Source organism: Pelodiscus sinensis, chromosome 8 (genome assembly GCF_049634645.1).
Source record: "Pelodiscus sinensis isolate JC-2024 chromosome 8, ASM4963464v1, whole genome shotgun sequence".
In the NCBI taxonomy this organism is placed as follows: domain Eukaryota; kingdom Metazoa; phylum Chordata; order Testudines; family Trionychidae; genus Pelodiscus; species Pelodiscus sinensis.
Genome location: NC_134718.1, coordinates 59182070 through 59206629, shown reverse-complemented (window position 1 = coordinate 59206629; position 24560 = coordinate 59182070). Strand labels below are relative to the sequence as shown.

Here is a 24560-nt window from a genome sequence, read left to right as displayed (position 1 = left end):
AGCTGTTGGGAAGGAGGCTTCAGCATCTGAAGAAGCATGGGAGACATATCTAGTAAAATAAAAAACATAACATTTAAAGTGGTTATCTTTTAATTCAAGTTAGTAGGCCACTAAGATGAATGGGAACAGTTCACATCTCAGAACTTTTCTAGGGTGTGCACAGACCTCAAGCCTGTCTGTACTTGATCTGTATTTTCAAGGGGGTCACAGGCTCAATTTTTTAAATGTAAGCTTTAGATTCTGGAACTGATTTTTGCTATAAGAGAAGAATTCCATGGTGGAAGAATCTTAGAAAAAAGTCATGTGTATATATGTAACATGTACCCCAAACAAGTACAGTTTTATTCATGAAAAAAGGGGAAAACAATTGGTTTGTTATAATCACTTTTCAGTCTAGAAGTGCATGGTAGGAACAACTACAAATATCTAAAAGACTAGCCAGTGTGTACTTGTGGTCAGTACACTGTTATCACAAAGGGTTGAGTCCTATTCTCTGGTTCCACCTCTCTCAGGATAAGATGATACAGAGGTGGTGCAAGGTCCTGCTTTGCTAAGCAGCATAGTGTTGCTTTGAAGCAATTGCTATGACCAACTAAGGAACAGAGCTGACCAACCTTCATCTGACCCTCAAAAGAAGATAATGGTGTAAGTGAAGGTTTTTCATGGAGGGTGCAGAAAAAGGGACAAGATGAAGGGCATAACTTTAAGTTCATGTTTGTCATAAATTAATCACTGCTTCCCAGTAAGAAAACCATTCAAGAAGCAAGTTACTTTCAATTAGCACAGAAAAGGGAAGGGATTAAGTTAAGCAGCTTGCCTTTTTTTGTATGAAAATACATCAGTAACGTTAATTAAAAAGTCAAACTATAGAAGCTAATTCTAGAAGTTGTTTATTTATCATTGAAGAAACACACAGTAGCAAGTTCTGTGTTGGCTTCCATTAGACCAGATAGTTAATGATTAACAATGTTACTGCACCCCCAAAATTGAAGTCAGTCAACACAGCCATTACTACAAAGCACTTGTTGAAAAGGAAAGCATTTACCCTGAAGACAAAGAGTTGGGGGAAAAATCCGAACAATTCCTCCAAAACCACACATTTTAAATATGACAATATTTATAAATGCTTGAAAGGCTTGAATTATCCAGTAATGGAAAAAGCAGTTATGCTATTGGCAAAACAAAGTACCCAGCAGTATGTTGACCGTCATGCTTGAGTTCTAAAAATCTAATGATGTTTTGTTGTTTCGCACTGCAGCAGTATTCTTTATTAGAACAATCACTGCAAAATGGCTTCATAGGCATACACATTCAAGTAAAATCTATAGAAAATATCCCAGTGTAGCTAATGTTCATAATGTTTATTGTAATTGATTTAAATTTAAACAACTTACTGAATTCAGATAATGATAAAATACCTTACCAAAGCCTCTTGCCCTCAAAAATACCTAAATAGGGGAGGGGTTTTTACAGTTCATCTTGGCCAATTATGTATCCAGCTCCATCTTTTCAATAATGTGACCACTTTATGTGAGATCTGTTTTCAACTGCATATTCTGTGATATAATCATACCCCATTCCAAATTAAGATTTTTTTTTAAAAGTAAGTTTTAGTTTGAGATATAAGTGTTGCTCAGGAGAGCTACAGAGTTCACATTTTTATTTTAGCAACAAGTGATCTGTGAAATATGCAGCATTTGAAATGTCAGAAACCGGCATTCAATTTCCAACCTCCTGCTGCTAGTTTTGTGCATGATCAATCTATTATGAGTAGGTAATACGGGCTCATGCTTTCATGTTACCTCAAAACATCTGTCAAAGAATACGAATTCCGAATGTTTATAAGCACAAATATAATAATCTGTGTATTTGATCAAATCAACACTAAAACTCCTGTTTAAACTGTGTTTAATTTTTGACTTAACGTCGTACAGTTGTCCATCCTTCTTCGTCTGTTTCATTTTTTGCACGACGAAGAGGTTCTCGCTCTTTTTCTGTTCTCCAAGGCCCCTTCTCTCTCTCTGCATCTTTCTCCCTATCTTTTGAAATAGGAGGAGCAGAAGCGGGAGCAGGAGGAGTAGAAGTAGGAGCTGGAGCAGCTCGCCGGATAGTTTCATGTTCTTCCCCTTGTTCTTCCTTTCTGTCATCACCACGCCTCCATGAATTCGCTAAAAACATGCAAGATCATTAGAAACCACTTTTGGCATTATTATAGTCCCTTACGAGAGCTTAAATCAACAAGTCTAGCACTGATTGTTTAATTCAGTAGTTCTCAATCTTTACCATGCTGGAATCACTGCTTCCATTTAAGCAATACAGCAAGATGAGGGTGACACCCATGTCCAGAGCCCACAATGTAATTTTACAGTGCTGTAGTGAAAATCTGCCACTAGTGACCCATTTTCAGTTGCACAGAACCAGCCTTAATCTAGCTAGAGCACTGTGTAATATACATTATAAACTCACTGTTTATGTAGCTAAAAAGCAAATAAAATAAAAATTGATAATTAGCCAATACCACCAAATCCTGAGATACTTCAAAACTGACTAGAAAACAGTTGAACTTCATAACACAATGAATCTGAAAAATCCAAATTTTATATAAATATGAAAAAAACGGTTTTAGATGTGCCCCATGTCAAAAATAACAGAAGTTTCAGTGGATTAATACCTCATTCTACACATAAGAATGCTCTAGAAATACTAAACTGTATAGGAAACTATTTCAGAGTAGAGAGAAGGTGAACACAATTTGTTTTCCAATAATGTGAAAGTTAAATGGAAGACACTTTTGAATACACAACTAACATAAAATAAAACAATCTCAGGGCTGAAAACAAGTTGTTCCTCCTCCTTTCAGTTGTCAGAATGTCTTGCACAGCACTTCCTACTCCATTTTATCAGTGAGGGCCAGATACAGGGCAATAGCCCTATTCTGGATTGAAGCAAATGGGATTTAAGCACATTCACATACACTGTGGCTGTAATGAGGACACGTACTTACCCAGTGAGTCAGATGTGGATTCAAATGACCAATTCAGAGGTAGGATTTGAATCCACATCTCCAACTCACTTTGGCTCAATGAATATTTAAGTATTTCTACAAAATGGAACTGCTTTAAGAGGAAAGATTAAGAGCAATCCACCACAGTGCAGCCTATAATCTGGTGGTCAAGACGCTCACCTGGGAGCGGAGATATGAGTACAAGTCTCTGCTCCTGAATGGGGATATAAACCTACATCTCCCGCATCCCAGGCAAATGGCTTTAACTACTGGGTTAAAGACTGTAAAGGAGGACAGTTTACTGGCCACAAAAAACTTTTCCCCAGCCAACACTGTTGGGTGAAACCTGTGAATAGCTTCATGTCAGACAACAGTATGTTTTTTCACTAAGAACTCCTAGTGACATTTTTAATAGTGGAAGAAGTGGGCTATGCCCACAAAAGCTCATGATACCATCTACATGTTTTGTTAGTCTTTAAAGTGCTACCAGAAAATTTGTCATTTTTTAAGTTTTTCCTGTTACAGACTAACTTGGCTACCCCTTGGAAATTTGTAATAGTCTTATTCTCACTGATCTAACAACCCAAATGATGAAGGTCTACTGGGGTAAAATTTTTTTTTTTTTTTTAAAGATTCAGGGCCAGATGCATTTACATGAAACCCCCTTCCTTTTATACCATCTGGCAGTGGGGATTGACAGTAAAAGGGACCTTAACTACACACGTTAAGTTACTCCACTTCAAGGCCCTTTTACATTGTCAGAGTATTGTAAAGGAGCCTTATTGTAAATGAGCCCCAGTGACAAATATTTCAACTGGTAAGGGGAAACAAACATACTTTCTTCACGCTCTGTTCTGATTGGAGGTCCTCTTCTGTCTCTATCATCAACACGCCGATCTCTAAGATCACGACCACCCCGGTCATCTCTGAGGTCACGACCACCTCTATCCCATTCATCTCTACGACTGGAATCTCTCCAGCTGGAAACTTCTTCAGCTGGTCCTCTCCTCCAGCCAGGCTCATCCCTTTTGTCAATTAAAAAGAACTAAATGTAAGTAACACTTTATACTCTGGCTTCTGAGACAGTGAACACAACAGTGTAAAAAATTGCAATAGTTACCTGAAACACTGTTTCAATATGATAAGTATACCAGACACTGGGCAGCATTTGAGAAAAATTTATTGGACTGTTTAAAGTTCAGATCTTTTATTTTAGTGAAACCTAAGGTCAATGCTCAGTATTGATTAAGAAAAAGATTGCAACTATTTTTAAAAGTGACCAGTAAAACCACTTTGTGGTTGCTCTGGAAACAATTCGTTTTCTTCACAATATGAAAAAATTTAATTTGTTTATTGCTTTAAAGATATGACTAATTTCATGAAAGGAAAAAAGCCAAATGTTATTTTCCCTTTACAAAAAATATCAAAAAAATAAAAGCCCTACCAATATTAATAGGAAAATCAAACCTTGGACGTCTGAAGCGATCATCCCGATCAAAGTCACGATCTTTGTCAAACTCACGATCCTTTTCGTTCTCATCACGATCTTTATCTCTATCCCACTCACGATCTTCTGAAGGTCTGGAGTCTCGCGGGGGTCCCCAACTGTCTTCACGAGCTTTTTCTCGTTCTCTCCATCCACCTATTAGTAACAAAAGGAATCACATTATTTTCTGACAATCAAAGTAGTCAAGAGAGAACGGTTTTCTTGCCTTTACAATGATTCTGCTTCATGTTTTTGTTCCTGTGGCTCCCACCGCAAGTGGGAACCACAAAAAACAAAGATTTGAAGAAGAACCTATAGTCAAATCTCTTTCACCTAATAGAATGCCAAACACCTCAGAGACCTCACTGGCAAACGTCAAAATAAGCACTAAACAACAGGTCATTAGTATAACCTCTAACAGCCAACACTTCCTCAGCCTACTCTATCAGGGCAAAAGATTTTAAACAAGATGAACTTTATCAGAAATCAACATTAATTTTGGGGATCATAGTTACTACTTTTAAAATCTAAATTACTATTTCAATCAATTTGTTTGATACTCTTGCCATACCATTCCATGATTTATAATTCTTAGTTGCATGTATTAGTAGTACTCCTCTATTACACATTGTTCATCCCGTCTTTCTTACGAATGGAGAAAGGAAAGCTTTTGAAGGGTGAGTACTGGGGCTTATTCACTTACCATATTAGAACTGGATTTCAAAATTATTACATTTATTGTTTAAATCGTTGCATTTAACATCTGTGCTTTTTCTTAACTACAACATTAAAAAAGTTACCAGAAGATAATAAAAGTATTGACGATACCCTCAATAGTTCAGACCTAGCTACGCATATGTGTACAGAAAACAACTGTTTTAGCCATTATTAGCTAAGACTTCAAATAAATGACTCGAAATATTTTGTGCATGCTATACATAAAAAGGCGCACAAAACCACAGAAATACCAAAGTCCGTTTTGGCTGATGAATTCCAAATTCTCTTTAAATAAGGTTGAGCTCTGGGACAGATTAAAAAGGGAGTCAAAACTATTAATACAGTATCTGATTCTGCCCTAGCATTAATATTTGACTTTTAAGTATTTGCTACAGAAGCAATAAATACTGATTCATTTTAAAAAAATTAATAAAATGGAAAAGGATCATTTAAAAAGAGCATCCAGATTAACCTGTTTGATCCAGTCATTTACAACAGAAAATTATTTGATTCATATTAATTCCTCGTTTCTAGAGTGAACAATAGCATATCTTTCAGAAACACATCTAATCTTGGTTTTAAAATAACAGTTATTTCTGCTCTCTCTCAAATATCTAATACTTAATTATACATCTTACTAAACTCAGCAAATTTTGAAAATGGAAAGAAAGAACCATGAAAATTTTAGAAAATGGAGAGAACCATGAATAATCCATAGTTTAATTACAAAATTATTTTACCTGGTTTACCAAATGGTCTCCAAGGTCCAGGTCTTGAATCATCACCACGTCTAGGCCCTCTGTCATCATCCCCACCACGCCATGGACCCCGGTCATCATCACGCCTTGACAATCGATCCTCATCTGCACTACGCCAGGGTCCTCTGTCCTCATCTCGTCTGGAAATTCTATCCTCATCCAGGCCTCGCCTAGGCCCCCTATCCTCATCCAGGCCTCGCCTAGGCCCCCTATCCTCATCCATAGTGCGCCAACTCCCCCTGTCGTCGTCCAGGCCGCGCCGGGGACCCCTGTCGTCGTCCAGGCCGCGCCGGGGACCCCTGTCGTCGTCCAGGCCGCGCCGGGGACCCCTGTCGTCGTCTGCAGCACGCCAACTCCCCCTGTCGTCGTCCAGGCCGCGCCTGGGACCCCTGTCGTCGTCCAGGCCGCGCCTGGGACCCCTGTCGTCGTCCAGGCCGCGCCTGGGACCCCTGTCGTCGTCCAGGCCGCGCCTGGGACCCCTGTCGTCGTCCAGGCCGCGCCTGGGACCCCTGTCGTCGTCCAGGCCGCGCCTCGGACCCCTGTCGTCGTCCAGGCCGCGCCTCGGACCCCTGTCGTCGTCCAGGCCGCGCCTCGGACCCCTGTCGTCATCTGCAGCACGCCAGGGACCCCTGTCGTCGTCCAGGCCGCGCCTCGGACCCCTGTCGTCGTCCAGGCCGCGCCTCGGACCCCTGTCGTCGTCTGCAGCTCGCCAGGGACCCCTGTCGTCGTCCAGGCCGCGCCGGGGACCCCTGTCGTCGTCCAGGCCGCGCCGGGGACCCCTGTCGTCGTCTGCAGCACGCCAACTCCCCCTGTCATCATCCAGGCCACGCCTGGGTCCCCTGTCGTCATCTAGGCCGCGCCTCGGTCCCCTGTCGTCATCCAGGCCGCGCCTCGGTCCTCTGTCGTCATCTGCAGCACGCCAACTCCCTCTATCCTGATCCACTCCCCGCCTGGGTCCCCCATCCTCATCTACACTCTGCCTAGGTCCCCCATCTTGATCCACACCCCGCCTGGGTCCCTCATCCTCATCCTCATCCTCGCCCCGCTTGGGTCCCCCATCCTCATCCACGCCCCGCCTGGGCCCCCCATCCTCATCCACACCCCGCCTGGGCCCCCCATCCTCATCCACGCCCCGCCTGGGCCCCCCATCCTCATCCACGCCTCGCCTGGGCCCCCCATCCTCATCCACGCCCCGCCTGGGCCCCCCATCCTCATCTACATCCTGCTTGGGGGCTCTGTCTTCATTTGCTTCCTGAAGAGAAGGGTCTTTTTCTTCAGCACCACCACGTCTAAGGAGATCATCTCCTCTTCGAAAAGGTCTTTCATCATCACGTGCTTCTCCACGGCGCCATTCCCTATGAAACCACATGAAAAGAGTGAGAAGTGGAACTTTACATACAAGAAAGATTTATGTTTCAGAGCAGTGGGTTGACGCACATTATGAAGAAAGTGTGCGATGCGCTCCCCAACCAGTCCCATTGCCATTTTTAACTGGAAGTGTCTGATTCAGCCTCATCACTGTCAAGAGGAGGTAGGAGGCAACATCTCCCCTCCTATCCCAGGAATTGCTTGGAACAACTGTTGTCCCTTCCAGACTACATTTGCTCCCCTGCTAACCACCTGCTGAATTACAAAGAGAATAAGTCTGGCTGCTTCACTACCTCTTCCTTGCTCATTTGTAGGAATCGAAGAAGAGCAGAAAAGGAATTTGAGGGGCCAGAGTCTAGGCAAAGGTCTCTAGGGGTGTGCTGAGGAACATTTGGGGGGGGAGGGGGCATGACTGGGATCTAGTCACTGTTCCAGCTGTCGGACCCAGCCTCAACCCCCTTACCTCTGTCCACGTTCCACCCACCCCTCCCAGAGCTGTAGCTGTAGAAGAGAGACACGTGGGCAGCAACCATAGGAATGTATTTCCTTCTATTTACCTGTCTGGTGGTGCTCGCCTCCTATCTGGTTCTGGTTCAGTGCCTCGTCTCCAGGTGCCTTCAGAATCACCCCAACGAGATTCCTGTAACCACAGGTAAAGAGTAGCATCAGCTTTGGTAGCATAAAAAAAAAAAACTTTTAATGTTTGCGGGCCATTTACATAACACCATGCTCTGGCACCAATTAATCTGATATTCTCTACAATGTAAAACTTGAATAACTGTAAATTAGGTAAGATGAGGTACAGACCTATCAGATGAAATGATACAAATGATCAGGGCTCGCCAAACCGCGGTGAGTCCTGCTTGCCGGCCGCGTTGTCCGGCGATCTGAGCATGTGCAGATCGATGGGACCCGGCTCTTCCGGGTTACAATCTACTCGCCATGGGCAAGTAGATGTATAATTTGTCGAGCCCTTCAAATTATATTTCTTTAGGTTTAATTTCTAGATTCACACAAGAATCTAGTGTGATTGTGAAGGGTGTCACCTGTATTAAATGGGGTGGTGGATTTAGGTAGCAAAAAATGTTTGCTAAGAACCACCACTTTTTCAAAAATATTTATAGAAAAATACTTCTACAAGTACACTTGTTTCAGTATCTCCGTGAACAACACATCAAAAGGAGGACCTAAAACAAGCCTTCCCATTAGCAAGCATTAAAAAATAGAAAAAAGTTCAATGTTTTGTATAGATAAGATGCAGGATGTAACACACATTTTTGGATTGCCTTTATAATTAAACTAGTCCCAAAAAATGACGACACAATTTAACTTAAAATTTTGGATTTTTAAATGATTATTTTCAGTGTACTCTACTGGGAAAGAGTATTATTTCAGTCCCATTTCATATTACATTTTCAAAATAAGCTCACTTTTTAAATATATTTTTAGTCCTGATAGATTGAGTAGATTATTATATTTAGACTGGAGTTTTCCTTTAATGGCTATTGTGATTCACAACTTTAGCATAAGCCATTACAGTTTTGTTCTTCATTGGTCCCTCCCAATTCATCTGTGCTTACCAAGAAAATCTATTCTCTATTCCTTTAAACCAGGGCTACTCAACTTGGAAAGTCTGGGGCCACAATGATACTCACAGCACATGCTGTGGTTGCATATTCATGCAAATATATAGAGAAGTTACTCACTTCATGCAGTAACGATTGTTCTTCAAGATGGGTGACCCCATGGATGTTCCATAGTTGGTGTCAGGCTCGTCCTGGCACCACAGATCGGAGACTTTGCAAGTAGTGATTGGATGGGCTGCTCATGCGAAAGTGGAAAGCGGCGCTCCCACTTCTCCCCTGTTTCTTCTTTGACGCCCTAGTGGGCTGCTATTATTGCCTGAAGAACTGGGGAGAAGGGCGGGTAACTGAGCATCTTCTTTCTTCTTCGAGTAATGTCCCCATAGGTGCTCCACTGTTGGTGACTGTGTCGCAGTGCCCATTGAGATGGACAGTGGGCTTCCATCAATTGATATAGATTGTAGAGAGAACCGCGTTGGCTACTGCGGTATCTGTTGTGGAGCACGGTGGAATAGCGTAATGCTTTGTGAAGGTGTGATTAGACGACCATGTTGCTGCTCTGCATATTTCCTGGAGTGAGACTCCCTTTAGGAAAGCAGCCAATGTCGCCATAGTTCTGGTAGAGTGGGCCTTTGGATTCATTGGTAATGCCCTATTCTGGAACAAGTAGCATGTAGCAATGCATGTTATGAGTTTTGATATGCACTGGGAAGACAGCGGTTTTCCCTGGGACCTCTCAGCCAAGGAAACCATCAATCTCTGGGATGATCAAAAGGATTGAGTCCTATTGAGATTGAAGGCAAATGCCCTTCTGACGTCCAGGGTGTGTAATATGTCTTCTTCCCTGGAATTATGGGGTTTTGGATAGAAAGTGGAAAGGACTATCGGTTCATTGATATGGACTTCTGAGTTTCCTTTGGGTAAGAAGAACAGGTGTGGCTGCAGAATGACCATATGGTCGTGTTTGGAGGCGAGGACGTGAGAGCTGCGAGTTCATTGACCCACCTTGCAGAAGTGATTGCCAGATGGAACAACATTTGCATGGTAAGAAAATTAAGTGGTACGGTTGCCATTGGTTCAAAAGTCTTGTGAGTGAGTGTAGGACCAATTTTAAGTCCCACATGGGGGGAATGGGTTTCTAAGGAGGGTGACGGTTCTGCAGGCCCTTTCACAATCTTTTTGAGATGGGATGGGCAAATATGGAGAACCCATCAATGGGAGGGTGGAAAGCTGTAATGGCGGCCATGTGCACCCTGAGCGGTGAAATTGACAAATTTTGTTATTTCAGGTGCATGATGTACTCCAGTACTTGGTGGAGCGGAGCCCTGAATGGCTCGAATGCCCTGGGTGTACATCATTGTGTAAACCAGGGCATTTACCAAAATAGGTAAATCTTGTGTGTTGTTTGTCTCCTGCTATGCAGCAGAACATTTTTCACTTGTTGGGAGCACTGTTGCTCTGCTGCCGAGAACCAGATAGGTACCATGCCATCAGGCGCAGAATTTGTGGTTGGGGGTGAAGTACTGACCCCTGGTTCTGGGAGAGCAGCTCTGGGGCAGTTCAGAAGTGAGTAGGTAGAGCGTAGAGACAGGTGATAAAGACATGTGAACCATGTCTGTCGGGCCCTGGCTGGGGCTATCAAAATCACCTGGGCCCCATCCGTCTCTGTCTTCCGGGAGACTTTGGGAATGAGAAGAATGGGTGGGAAAGCACACAATAGGTGGCTCCCCCCAAATGAGCTATGCCCTGTGCCTGCTCAGGAGCAATACTGGGGACATTTGGAGTTCTGCCTGGTGGCAATGAGATCTCTCTGTGGTCGCCCCCATCGGTGGAACAGCTTCTGGGTGATCTGATCATGTAGTTCCCACTTGTGTTCTGTGAGGAAGTTGAGGGTATCTGCCATAATGTTCTTGTCTTTGAGGCCGTTATTGAGGAGGCTCGAGACTTTGCCGTGCCTGAAGTGCCTGGCTCCTCTCCTTTGCTAATTCTTGAGGGGAGGGAGCAGGCTGGTGAGGGTCTAGGTTCTGAGCGTGTTCTCTGAGGAGAAGGGCTTGGATGTTTTCCCTGAGGAGAAGCTGCACTCGAGCCCTTATTGCCCCTTTGATAATTATGGGGGTCCAAGGATCCATAGACTGCGTGCACACTGAGTTCCTTTTCTTTGCAAGCTCTGATTGTGAGGCTACAGCAATGGACACATTTCTGAGGTACATGTGTGTACCCCACATAGCATATATGTTTACTGTGGGCATCAGTGGCGGGCATAAATTCTCGGCATTTGCCACATCTTTTCTCCTTAGCAGAGTCTGGCATGTGTCCCAGAAGCTATCTATAACTGTACAAGCATCGGAGACTGACTGTGGGTCGTGGGTTTCTGTTTCCTTTTTCTTTTGTTTGCTTGCCGCTGCCTGGCGGTAAACCTGGTGGCGGCGCTGGCTTCTTTTGTTTGTTTTCTGTGTAAAAAGAAGGTAGTACTGAGGCACCTAATCTGATAAGGTGGTTCTGCTTTGTCCTGCAGAGCACACTGAGGAGGAGAGAACTGAGCTCCGTCTGTGGCTGAGGGCGGCAATGAAGGAACTGAGGAGAAGCGGGCGGCTCGTGCTACTTCAAAGGCAGGAGCACTGCTCTCCACTCTCACATGCGCAGCCCACCTGATCACTGCTCTCGAAGTCTCCGATGTGTGGTGCCATGATGAGCCTGACGCCAACTGTGGAGCACCCACAGGTACAACACTCAAAGAAGACATGCAAATAGCTTCTTTCATGACGGGCATGAATACAAAGATTAAGCCTTAAGCCGCGATGCCGGACTCAAATGTGGCCAGTGAGAGCCATTCAGCACCTCTAACGCTCTGCCCACAAGGCTAAGCAGCCAGCACTTCCCATAGTGCTCCGGCGCTCCCAGCACCTCCTTTCTGGGGGCTAGAAACGCCAACACCCTGTACCTGTCTGTTCCAGCCAGTCTGTCGACTTGTGTCTTTCAATGCTCATCCCACCTAGGAGACACCTCGCCATTGTGGAGAATGTTCCCAGTGGTGGCCATGTTCAAAGGATCCCACCTGCGGGCCACATGTTGTGCCCCGTGTAAACCCAAATTGTGCTGCAGGCCACAAACAAACGGGCCACGGGCTCCATGTTGAGTAGCCCCGCTTTAAACATATTGGTGTAATTTGTTGACAACTAATTTTCTATGGCAAAGCAATGAATAAACTGTCAATTGCTGACACCCCAGTAATAACTTCTAACTAGACAAGCAAATAGTCACAGAGAATTTAACTAAACTTTTCCTTACAAGCTGTGCACCCCTACACTGCTTTCATGAGCTCACCTAAGCTGCATTTTCAACTCCTTGCAAAATATAGAAGAGCAACTATCCCATTAAAAAAAAGCGCACACAATACCCTTCTTGAAAGTGGGTCATCAAGACCTCTCCTCTCCTCTTCTCTGCGACGCTCCCTCTCTTCAATTTCCTGCTCTCTTTGACGTTTTTTCCTCTCTACTTCTTCTAATTTTCTGACACGCTCCTGATATTCACGCTGTTCCTGCTCTCGTTTTTCACGCTCAACACGTTCCTTCTCTTCGCGCTCTGTAACAAGAATTTGTATTTAAAAAACTAAAATAAAATAAACTATCGATATAGCATGTTCTCTCACAGTTCATTAACTGGAAGAAAAGAGAAAGGGTACACAATAGTCCTCCTCAGGCCCACAAAAATCTAAATAACCACTTTAGCAACTGTGAACCAGGGATATAAAATCCCGTTTAATTGGTTAACTGATTAAACATAATATTTAACTGGTTAACTGATTAAAGGAGGGGCAGGCAGGATATCTGCTGCAACCCAGCCTATGGCATGCCTGGTCCTGCCACGGACAGGATCTAGTTCAGCCAGGCTGGCATGCCCCTGTCTGTACTGAGCCCCATGGGACTACAGAAGCCCCCTGCCCAGAGCAGGCAGGGAGCTACTCCAGCTCTCACTAGTTAACCTTTGACATCCCTATTGTGAACAGCAGTACAGGCAGTCCCCGGGTTACGTACAAGATAGGGACCGTAGGTTTGTTCTTAAGTTGAATTTGTATGTAAGTCAGAACTGGCGTCCAGATTCAGCCACTGTTGAAACTGACCAGCAGCGGCTGAATCGGACACGCCTGGGGCACAGCAGCTGGAGTGCTGCTGGGTTGGTCTGGTAGCGCCGACCCTTGGCACGGCGGGACCAACCCAGCAGCACCCCAGCTGCTCTGCCCCAGGTTCCCAAGTCAGCCGCTGCTGAAACTGACCAGCGGCTGACTACAGGAAGCCCGAGGCAGAGCTGCTCTGCCACGGGATTCCTGGAATCAGCCGCTGATCAGTTTCAACAGCGGCTGAATCTGGACACCTGGGACAGAGCAGCTGGGGCGCTGCCGGGTAGGTCCCCGCTAGCTCTGCATCTCCCTGGTCTGCTGGGGGGAAGTGCCCCCCGCGCCGCCAGAGGCGGCGACAGTGGGGGAGGCACCCCGCACTAGTGCGTCTCTCTCTCTCCTCCCCCCCACCCCCCCATTCGTAACTAGGGGTCCGACTTAAGTCGGGCTGACGAAACCCGGGGACTGCCTGTATTCTTCTTTTGAAAATAATTAACATCTAAGTGACAGAAAAAAACAAAAACAAAAATAGTTGAATAACTTCATATCTCAGCTGTTGGATATTTAACAAAGGAACTATACACATACGTATATGCTTCTGCACAAATCAAATTTATTAAAACTAAGTTGTGAAATACTAAACAATCTTGATGTACCTCAAGCATAGGCAAGAAGCTCTTCTCAAGGACATATTAAAAAAAACCAGCACATTATTTCATAAGGCAGACACAAAAATCCTGAATAAAGATAAGATTTTGTAGTGTTTTTATAAAGGAAAAACAACTGTCACTTCAAGACTTCAGCCACCCACTAACAGGCTGGGAAAACATTTGCCTTAGGAAAGCTACTTCATAACTGTCCAATTGAAGGGCTTCCAAGCATCATCTTCTGTCATCTCAGGTACTGACCACCACAGACAAAAGAAGTAGGACTAGAAAGAACACTGCAATGATCCACAATGTTCCCTCTATTTTTTCTGCTTACGTACTGAAAGACTGAGAATTTTAATTTGAAACCTATAAGCAGAGAATATCTAGCATTCTTACTCTATACCCTCCCTCATTCATTACTGCCTCTTTATTTTTGTTTCATCCCACACACCTCTGTCCCCATTTTCAGAGAGAGAGTGACCAAGCGAGTGAGCAAGCATGCATAAATGCAGAAAGGCTGCCAGCAGGCTGGGTGGCTGCACAAACATGTAGTTCGCAAGATGCACCATCTGGTTGCAATGGATATAGAACCTTCTTGAACATAACAATTTCCTACTATCCGGTGAAATATGGTGACCTATGTTTGACTCTGAAAGATTTTTGGATGGTTCAAGACAGAGATATAATATAATATCAGTCTGTTTACTCAATACATGTCTCAATTTTTACCTTTAAGTATTTTTTCCTCTCGCAATCTTTCCTCTTCCTCCTCCTTTTCTCTGTAATAAGAAATACGCCTCTCCTCTTTACGTTGTCTCTTGCGTTCCTCCAAACGATTATGCCGCTCTTCTGCTAATCTTTCTTGGAACTGTTTGAGCTTTTCCTGAAGAATAGCAAGAGTACAAGAAAAACTTTCAGAACTCAATCTAAATGGCTAGAGAGCTATTTAGGTCACTCAACACAGATGCAAAGAACCACAAAATAGTAACGACAAATAAATTATGCAGTAATCAACTACTTTCCATCTGCTGGCCATTTTACGGGGTAATGGCTGAACTTTTCTCCTGCCAGCCCTCTTCTGGGAAGGAAAGCACACAGGGATGCAATGTCCACCTCTCAGAAACAGAATAAGCAGCCTCAGTGCTGATCAGAAATTCAAGTATGATATATGGATGCCCAATCTTTCAGGAATCATATGAAGTTCCCCGCAAAAAGTTGTGCGTAACTATCAGAGAGCTGCTAAAACCTCTTCTTTAACAGTAGTTAGAACAGCAAAACAATTTAGATTCCTACTTCTGCAGAATATTAAGTTTAACAATTTCTCATATCCTTAATAATTATAAGAAAAAACTCTGTTGAGGTAACTCCTAAAGAGTTACTCCACATATAAATTTTTGCATAATAATTTTCCCTTCTAAATTCCATAATATTTACAGGAGGAAAACTGCTAAATCTCTTGTACACCAAAGAGAAATACAGTACAGTTTTCAAAATGCTAGAAAAGGAAACCAAGTCATACAATTTCTAGTGCATGTCTTCTCCCCTTTCATTTATCTAATTTAGGTATGACCTCTTCAGGTCACAAACCTAGTCTTTCATCTAAAATACCAGTAACCTCAGTAACGTACAGGTGATCTGCTGAAGCAACTAACAAGATACAAATGAAACTCATTAATTGTGTTAAATTAAGTCTATTTTCAAAATTAAGTCTATTAAACATTTTCAAGATTACTCTAACCAGAGGAGCAACTCCAAACTGTGGTCCATGGATCATCTGTGGTCTGGAAGAGCTGACTAGTCACATCCTGCTGTTCCCCTTATTTACAGCTTCTAAACTGCATTAAAAGGCAGCTAAAATAAACGGAATGTTTTAATAATTACTTATCCATGTAAGCAAAAGTGGGAGCTGCCACAACCATTTCAAATGACGGTATGTGGGAAGTAGCTCCGCTAGATAATCCTATGGACATCTCCACTCCCATTCATGCTTCATTAACGTTACTCTCAATTAAAGAACCATGGCTTTCTGGACTTAGAAAACTGTTCTGTGGCTCAATATCACATTGTGGCCACCACTGTTTGTCTCTTAAAGGGACTTCTGTCAGAACTGGGATTGTTCTAGATTGTCAGAAAGGACTTTCCCCCATAGTTTCTGAAACACAGCAGAGCATTATCATTGTAATTTAAACAGACATCTTTTCTAGGCCTATTTCTTAATTCATCTGTATTTTTCAAGTGGAAAACTGATCTCACAAATTAAGTCCTGTACTTTATGGAAATGCTTTTGCAACAAGAACACATGACGTTTACCTGATAAACTGATTGTCGTGCTGCCTTGAGCCTAGCTACAAACATGTCTTTATCCTCCAACATCCTTGACATTCTGTTCTTATGCTCCAGGGCTTTTTCTCGTTCCAGCTGCATTGTCGTGATCTGCAAACATGCAAAAGTAAAAAATATTTTTTTTTAAATTACATAATATTTGTCTTTATAACACACAGCAAATCTCCTCAGGTTGTTCCAGCCTTAGTATCCAAATCCAGAGGCAGTTTATCAGATAACTGCCTCTTTACTCTATCTTGACTGCCACAAAATACTCTGCTGTCCAGGAGTGGGAAGGAAATAACGATAAACTGAAAGAATCCCCTATGAACTAAATCACATCTCCTCTTCTTGGATTCAGCTGGACAGGGGAAATGGCACAGAGCCAGCTAATATAATTAGGACCAAATGATGCTGCTATATGAAATCAAAATATCTTTACCCTTTCTTCTTCTTGCTGTTCCCAAAGGTCCATATCTCGGATTCTTTGTTCTTCATACGCAGTCTTTATCAGGGGAATTTCTTCCAAGCGTTTTGCTCTTTCAAAATAGTCAATCTAAATATAAAAAAATAAATGTATAATTACAGTGACCATATTTTCTGAAGCAAAAATAGGGACACATTAGCCATGCCCCTGACCTTTTAAGGCCCCACCCTCCTGTCACAGGAAGTCCCACCCCTGGCGATAGTACTTCTGGGGTCAAGAGGTTCACATGACTGGAAAAGTGTCACGTGACTCCTCCAAGTACTCCCACTGTCCTCTACCAATAGGGATGGGTTTGGTCACTGTAGGAGTCCCCATGCAACTATACTGCAAACTCATTAACCCAGTCCCCAGACCTAAGGTCTCATGACACTGCAGCACTTCAGATCCAACCCTATTGTTCTGCAGTGTAGATGCAGCCCCATTTGACTCAGGGCCAGAACGATCTCACAATTTCACGGGAAAACTTCCTTAGCCTCTTAATTGAGCCTAGTAGGCATCATAAGGTAACAGGTAATCAGGGGGACTGGAGCAGCTCTCTACCTGCTTCGGGCAGGGAGCTGCTTCAGCCCCGCAGAGGGCTCACTGCAGACAGCAGCTGCTCTTGTCCGTAGAAGCCCCTGTCTGTGCAGAACTCAGGGGTCCTACAGGCAGGGAATTGTGCCAGTGTCCAGAGCAGCCTCTTTCCGTGGGGAGTCCAGCCAGTGGCAGCCCCAGTGTGACCTAACATTAACTGGTTTACTGATTAATTAAATAGAAATTTACATCCCTAATGAGATGTGCTGCAACTGCATTTTTTGAAGTTACTGCAAAACTATCAAGCATCCTCTGTTTCCATAAGCCATAATGACAATATTGAACTAACCATGACAATTACAGGGTGGAGAAGACCATTTTACTTAACCCCCTCCACCACTGCTTGCAAGGTACATTTCCCATGGAGATCAATGGGGCTGGGCTATTTTATATGTAAAGCTACTGAGAAATGTGTATGTCAATACCATGATAGCAATGCCTATATTATGTAAATAATATCTAATAATAATTGCCAAATCAGACCACTTCCTAACCTGCTTACAAAGGGCCTGATATAATTTAAACTTTAAGCTAGGATTGGGACCAAAGCAATCTGCTGACATTACCCAAAAAGATTCAGTTAACATTTAGTCACTCTTCAAAAATATAAGGGACCAATCAGTAAAAGTCCCACTGCCTGGCTGAGGTGATCTTTGAAGAAAATTGGAGAGACTTTGAATTGATTTCTTTTGATAGCAGCACTTTCTCTCACTTGACGTGGGGTCTTTCACACAGGTTTCACTGTGTCTCAGAATAACTCAGAAATACATTGTCACAGATAACTCCATTTAGGTCTAGGCAACATACAGCCCAAAGACAGAAGAACAAATCCCTTGACACTGGAGGTCAAAATATCTCATCAAGGACTTGTTTACCCAGACACACAAGTCATGAAAATAAGAAAAGGAAAAGGAAAAATATACATCCTGCCTCTTTGTGGACGCACCAAGTGTTTTCATGTGGCATCTTAACATGATGTTTAAATCATCAACTGCTTGGATGAGGGAGACTTACAGAAGAGTCTGTCCATCATCCACACCGGGGTGACCCGGTGATTTCACTGCCATGGTAACAGATCCAATCTCTCTGTGAACTCTTGTGGAGCAGCAGGGAGCCGAAGGAGATGGTGGTGGGGGTGGGCGGCGACATGGTGCCTCTATTTCAGGGTCTTCAAATTTTTTGACCCGTGGACCACCTGGCTCAGTGTAAACCTTTCCAGTTTACAACTGGACTACGAGTTGCTAATGGAAACTCACCGTTAATTACATAATTACACCCCAGCCATTTTGCTAGTTCTATACAGCAGGGGAGAACAGCTTAATTTAAATTATTAAACAGATTAGGCATTTTAATTCTCATGTTAGTTTATCAAATTTCATTTTAAATAAAATGAAATATGAATTTATGTCAAACCAAAAGGTTTCAATGTTTTCTTTATTTATAGCAGGGGTTGTCAACCTTTTTTGGGTCAGGGGCCACTGACCCACAGAAAAGTTAGTTGAGGGCCACACAAGTGAGAAGCAAAAATCACCTCCAAAAACCCCCAAACCATACTGAGGTAGCCCCCAACTGAGATACCTCACTCCTCTGGTGCTCCAGCCCCAAGGGGTGAGGAGAAGCGACATGGAGGACTGAGGATCAGGTCTTCCCACAGGTAAATCTGATCTTTCTGGTGTATTTTATGGACCCCCTTAAGGTTCTGGGGTGGGGACAAAATTGAGGGATTCAGTGTTTGGGACAGGGCTGCCAGTGAGTGGAATAGGGACGACGGGGTGTAGGATGTGGGAGGGAGATGGGGGGGGGGGCGGTTGCAAGGTCTGGGTGGGAAGTAGGGTGCAGAAGCAGGCTGGGTATAGCGTGTCTGACCAGGAGAGAGGGTGCAGAGTCTGGACAGGAAGAAGGGTTCAGGAGCGGACTGGGTATAGGGGTTGGACTTCCCTGGTCCATCATCCTCAGAACCTGACTGGTGCTGGATGAGGGTTTTTCCGGATCAGGGGAGGTCATTTCATGCCCCTTGCTGCTTCCTTCCCCCTCATCCCCATTGGATTTCCCGGAATCCCCCATCCCCACAGCCCAGCTAAGCCAAGTGCTTGTTACCAGCTTCCCCCACCCCTCCCTGCAGCCCAGCTGAGATGTAGTGGCCCAGCACTCCCCCACCCCCACCCCAGCTGAGACGCACCAGTCCAGTGCCTCCCACTCCCCAGGTGACCCAAGTGCTGGTTACCAGTGCCCCCTCTCCCCGCTAATTCCTTGCTTTTGCACGCTCCCAACAGGCAGGCCTCCCACTGCTCCTATTGGAAGATTCCTGAGTAGCAGGGAAAGCCTGCAGGAAGTCTCCTTAACTCTTATTCTCCAAGCCAAGGATGGGAGAGGGGAAACAGTGCACCGCTGCTTCTAGCTGCCTTGGAGTCTCTGGGCTTTTCGGGACATTTCAGTGTTTCATGGGGACACCAGAACAGGAGATTAAAAATCAGGACTGTCCCGGAAAATCCGGGACAGAAGGTCAGCGTATGTATAACACATACTGTACAAAATAAAAACCAAACCAGATATGCTAAAAAAAAAAAAAAAAAATCTCTACCTCAATATATTCACTACCTCAGTATTTTCAGCATACTGGTTTATGAAACATGCTTACTTGTACCTGTTTAATTCACGGTCTGATTTTAAATCTATTTTGATAAATTGGTGCAGATTTATGTGTGGAGACACTAGTCAATTAAAACCTGGCTTATATCAATTCAACTTATTCCTGTATCTCTAGAGCAAGGTAAACGGGTATTGTTTTAGATTAAAATAAACCTACACAGCAGTTTCCAATGGTTTAACAAAACCTGTGTAAATGTCTGTGTGGCAAACCCATACTCGTATTGCTTTATATACCTTCTTTTCCTGATTCTTCAGACGTTCTTGGAGTTCTTTTTTTTCTTTCTCCAGCTGTTCAACCTGTTTAGCCATGATGAAGTCGGGATCCAATTCTTCAAGATCCTACAATCAGATATTCGAGTTACTAAACAGTACAAAAAGCAAATGAATGTAGTTTCCCTATGCCAGGAAACAACTATGTTTACTTCAACTTTTATGCAATCTCTCATTTAACTTTCAAACTAGCTGACTTTCTGAACAATTTTAGACTCCTGTTAAGATCTGTTGTGTAACTTGCATTATACTTTGACAACATCTCGTGGATTTTTATCTCAACTCTAAGATATAGTCAGTTGTCACCAGTAGAACTCTACGATATAGTCGGTTGTCACCAGTTGTCTATTTCATGTTTTACTAGTAGATAGGTATCTAGATAAAAGAAATCTTCAGTCCCCTCTGAAATGGCCGGACATCTTTCCTCTATGTAAATAGCTCCTCCCCCAATGACTGAAAAAAATCAAATATTTAAGTTGCCCAAATAGGTAGCCTCATATTTTTAGGAACATCTTATTGACATAAAAACAAAGCAAGTGAGAATATGAAATTTAGGCAGTTGAGTAACAGTATAAGAATCTAGAATAATTCAAATATTCCAGTAATAAGTTGCTTACCTCAATATCAATATCTTTGAATGCCTTGGCTCCCAGTTCAGTCTTTTTAATCTGTTCCAAGCGTTCACGAACAGTCTTCTTTTTGATTTGCTCATGTTCTTGCAGAATACGCTCCTTCTCTCTCTCTTTTGCCTCCTGGCGCAGTCTCTCTTCTTCTGCTTTACGAACTTTCTGAAGTTCAGCTTCACGCTGTTCCAACTCTTCTTTCTCACGTTGAATGTTTAGACTTTCAAGACGCTCCTTTCTCTCCTCTATAGTTTGACGACGGGCAAGGATACGCTGATGCTCTTTCCTTGAATTCTTTAAGTAAGCAGTGACAGCCAACTGATGTTGTTCTTCTTTCTCTTGCTGAATGCAAATCAAGAACCAGAAAGCAAATTGGTTAGCATCCCTTTAAAATGCCCAAGTAATGGGAAATAGGGACTAGTAAGTGACTAATCGACTATCTGATAAGCATGTGCGCGCGCACGCATGCACATACACCTTGCTGCTTCTATCAGAGAAAGGTAGCAAGGGGGGCAGGAACGGAGCCGGTGCCGGGGGGGGGGGGGGGGGGGGACCCAGCTTAAAAGCCAGTCCCCCCCCCCCAGGACCATCTGGGGTGAGGGGCAGGGGTGCAGCAGCGAACTGGCAGTGCTTTCGCCTTTGAAATGTAGTGGGGCTCTTACTACATTTCAAAAGCAGAAATGCAGTGGAGGGCACAGGGCGAGCGGGGGACTCAAGCAGTCCTCCCTTAGCCCTATGCTCCCTGCTTTTGAAATGTACAAGAACCCCATGGGGCTCTTACACATTTCAAAGGCAGAGGCGCCCTTATCGACTAATCAAGTAGTCGATGGAAATTCCATTGACTATTTGATTAGTTGATTAATCTAAATTTAACATCCCTAATGGGAAAGTGAAACATTGTAAAACAAATACTGAAAGTGGTCTTATTTCCTATATTTTGGTATAAAAAAACTTTACTGAAACTGAAATCCCAGTAGTCTCAAAGAGATTATTCACATGCATGAAGTTAAACACATCAAACACAGTATTAGATCAACGCACTATAAAGTGTGCCCTAGTTGTGAAATGTTGAACTTCCTTAAAAAATACCAATTTGGTCTGAAAATATTTTACATATTATTATAACAAGAACAGTTATGATTCTACAACTTAGAGATGGAAAAAGAATACTTTCTTCAGTTTGTTTTTATCCACTAAATAGCACTTTATGTATAGCCAGTTTCACTTGTACAATCATTTACTCAGTTTTCCATGTTTCTTTATATCTTTAATACAGCAACAGAGGACAGAAAGTTGTAGGACCATAAAAATTAACAGGATGACTCAGAAGCAAGTGCAGTATCTGAGACTATTTTTAATTTATTTATAAAAAGAACCATATTTCACACAGACTGTGTCCTTTTAAGTATCGTCCGCCACTTTCTTTACTTGCTATTCATTACCCATTTTCACATTAGTTTATCAGGCCCTGCAAAGCTTTACAAAAGAATAAGTATGTACATTTTTTGGAAGCCCTTGAACCACTTACAAGTCCTACTAAAGGGAGAGATGACACGGGAGTATGAGGGAAAAAAAAGAGGAGGGGGAGGAAAGGCTTAAGATTTATTTTAAAAATCACCCATATACACTGTAGTGAATTTGACCCACTGACTGACAGGGTGTGTTGATACAGAGTAAAGTTCTGAATGTAACATAAAAAACAGTGTAATTGGTTTACAGCTTCCCCAAGATAACCATTGTAACCACAAAGGGTGCTTGATTTTAAAATCAGAACTCTGCAGTTGTGAATTTCTGCAGATTTAACTGCAAGTATTTACATGTCTAGTTAGCTCACTCAACCCGCAAGTCGAGCAGGTATCTAAACTGCAGGTCAGATTAGGCAGATTCATAAAAACTAGCACACAATTGGTTGTCCCTCATCATAACAAAACTATATTTGGAAAACATTATTTAAAGCATTATATAAAAATGTTTTAAGCACAAAATTTCAGGATGTGTTCAGTTAACAAAAGCATTGGATAACTTGCATTACACAATGTGCACTCATATGACTAATGAGCTCTGGAATACACTCTGGAATAATGTTTATTGCTTAAGTAATACTTAAGCAATAATAAACTGAAACTTGATAAATCATGGTTGAAATATTAAGATGACTACCAAAAAAAAGGAGTAATACTTCAACTGTTCACTCACTCTCTGTTACGAGAACACTGTCCCTATGGAGAAAATATTTATTATTTGATGAATCCTAAAAATAAAAGTACACATTAAACACTATTATAATTGAAAATTTATTTTAATCTCCACAATATAAATATGGGCCATAATACATGGGTCAATCATAGTGAATAATTATACTTTTTACTCCCTGAAAAAGGGTTTAAAAAGAGTAATGAAGTAATTCTCACATTACAATAGGTAATTTCTCCTTCAGGTACTCTCAACCTTCTCATCACTGCTAAGACACATTTAACCATCTGCTACTAATAATCATTTTATTATTACATAATTTTTTTACATACTGACGTTCCTGATCAGTTGTTTTGTCTGAAGGGGACTGGCAACAGTAACTACATATAGTTATGCTGCTAATTAACCTTCACCTGTTTCTTTAGCACATCAGAAATAACACTGCTCAGCAATGCAATGAGAGCAAGTCAATGAAATGTGCTTTTGAAAAGTTGAACAGAAGCAGTATAAGAGACACACACACAATTCACTTCATAGAATGTTGATAGTTTTGTTGACAAATTCAAAAGCTTAAAATATCTTACCACTATGTTTGGAGGTTTAATGACTTCAAGAGCCTTAGCAAGAGCAGAGGACATAGCAGTCAGCTGATTTCTAATTTGCTCAGAGGGCATGCTTTGCAGCTGAGGGCCAAGTGGGGCATCTTCCCGAGTTGAATAATTTAAATCTGATCCAAAACTCAGTGTTCGAGAAGTATGATCAAGACGAACCTTTGCAAAATAAATTGAAAAAAGATTATTAGATTAAAGCACGATGAAATATTTAAAATGAGACATTAATGTGAAATACAGTCAGTTTCAAAAAGTGAGTTAAAAGTAGTGACCTCTATTTACGTCTAGCTTCCTCATTGTGATTTTATAAAAACATTTTTTTTAACTATTACATTTAAATAATGTGTGTCTCTTCATTGTAGAACAAGCGACCCATAGCTGGAAACTGTAAAACTGAATATGCACAAAATATGAACCAATATAAAAAATGAACTGGAAAAAAATAATTCTACTATCATAAACAACTTCATTGCTGGAAGTGTGATTTTAAATTGACAGTGTCTTCAAAACCAGATCAACACACAAAGATGTACCAATTTAATTTAACATGTGATTTTAAATTGACTGATTTAAAGAGGTGAAACTGCATGTGACTGGTTTAAATTCAGCTTAAATTTACAGACACAAAATGAAACAATTAATAATTTTAAGCAAAAGAAGCTTGTCCACATAGGGGTTTGCCGAAGTTTAACTAAATTTGTTTATAAACCAAGTTAAAAAATGGTGCAACTTCAGCATGCGACAAGCTCTAAATGTAGGATACTTTTAAAAAAAACACCTAGATATTGGAAATTTGTCTGAACAATTAGGGAACAAAATTACTGCTGTATCTGGCTTATATTCAACAGAACAAAAAAAGCTCACCCCTAAAGAAGTGTCTCTCCAAAGTTGGAATAAAGAGAAGTGCGGAAGCATGATTGTAAGTTGCAGTCTTTCAATGATTTTATGCAGGGAACATTGCATGAGGTGAAAACCAGCGACATGAATAGTTTGTGCTATTTCCCATTCATTACTGCCAGCTCACTTGTCCTACTTTATTATACTTACACTTGGCAGTAGAAACCAAGGGTATGTCTAGACTACAGGCTTTTGTTGACAGAAGTTTTGTCGACAGTATCTGTCGACAAAGCTTCTGTCGACAAAGAGCGTCTA

The 24560-nt window shown here is 42.3% G+C and overlaps 1 protein-coding gene and 1 non-coding gene across 2 annotated transcripts in view; both read right to left on the bottom strand.

The window, feature by feature from the left end:
• Nucleotides 1-874: 874 nt before the first annotated feature.
• Nucleotides 875-24560, bottom strand: part of EIF3A (eukaryotic translation initiation factor 3 subunit A) — a 55568-nt gene continuing 31882 nt past the window's right edge. Inside the window, exons 11-22 of the mRNA XM_075935372.1 lie at nucleotides 23382-23567; nucleotides 20599-20946; nucleotides 19946-20050; nucleotides 16445-16558; nucleotides 15991-16113; nucleotides 14410-14563; nucleotides 12314-12498; nucleotides 7891-7973; nucleotides 5948-7320; nucleotides 4472-4646; nucleotides 3842-4029; nucleotides 875-2168 (exon numbers count right to left, since the gene is read on the bottom strand). Of these exons, the coding sequence (XP_075791487.1) occupies nucleotides 1921-2168; nucleotides 3842-4029; nucleotides 4472-4646; nucleotides 5948-7320; nucleotides 7891-7973; nucleotides 12314-12498; nucleotides 14410-14563; nucleotides 15991-16113; nucleotides 16445-16558; nucleotides 19946-20050; nucleotides 20599-20946; nucleotides 23382-23567 (3282 nt within the window). The 3' untranslated portion in view covers nucleotides 875-1920. The remainder of the gene's footprint in view (nucleotides 2169-3841; nucleotides 4030-4471; nucleotides 4647-5947; nucleotides 7321-7890; nucleotides 7974-12313; nucleotides 12499-14409; nucleotides 14564-15990; nucleotides 16114-16444; nucleotides 16559-19945; nucleotides 20051-20598; nucleotides 20947-23381; nucleotides 23568-24560) is intronic.
• Nucleotides 23149-23280, bottom strand: LOC112545839 (small nucleolar RNA SNORA19). The gene has a single exon (XR_003089393.1). It is a non-coding gene; the product is annotated as a small nucleolar RNA SNORA19 (small nucleolar RNA).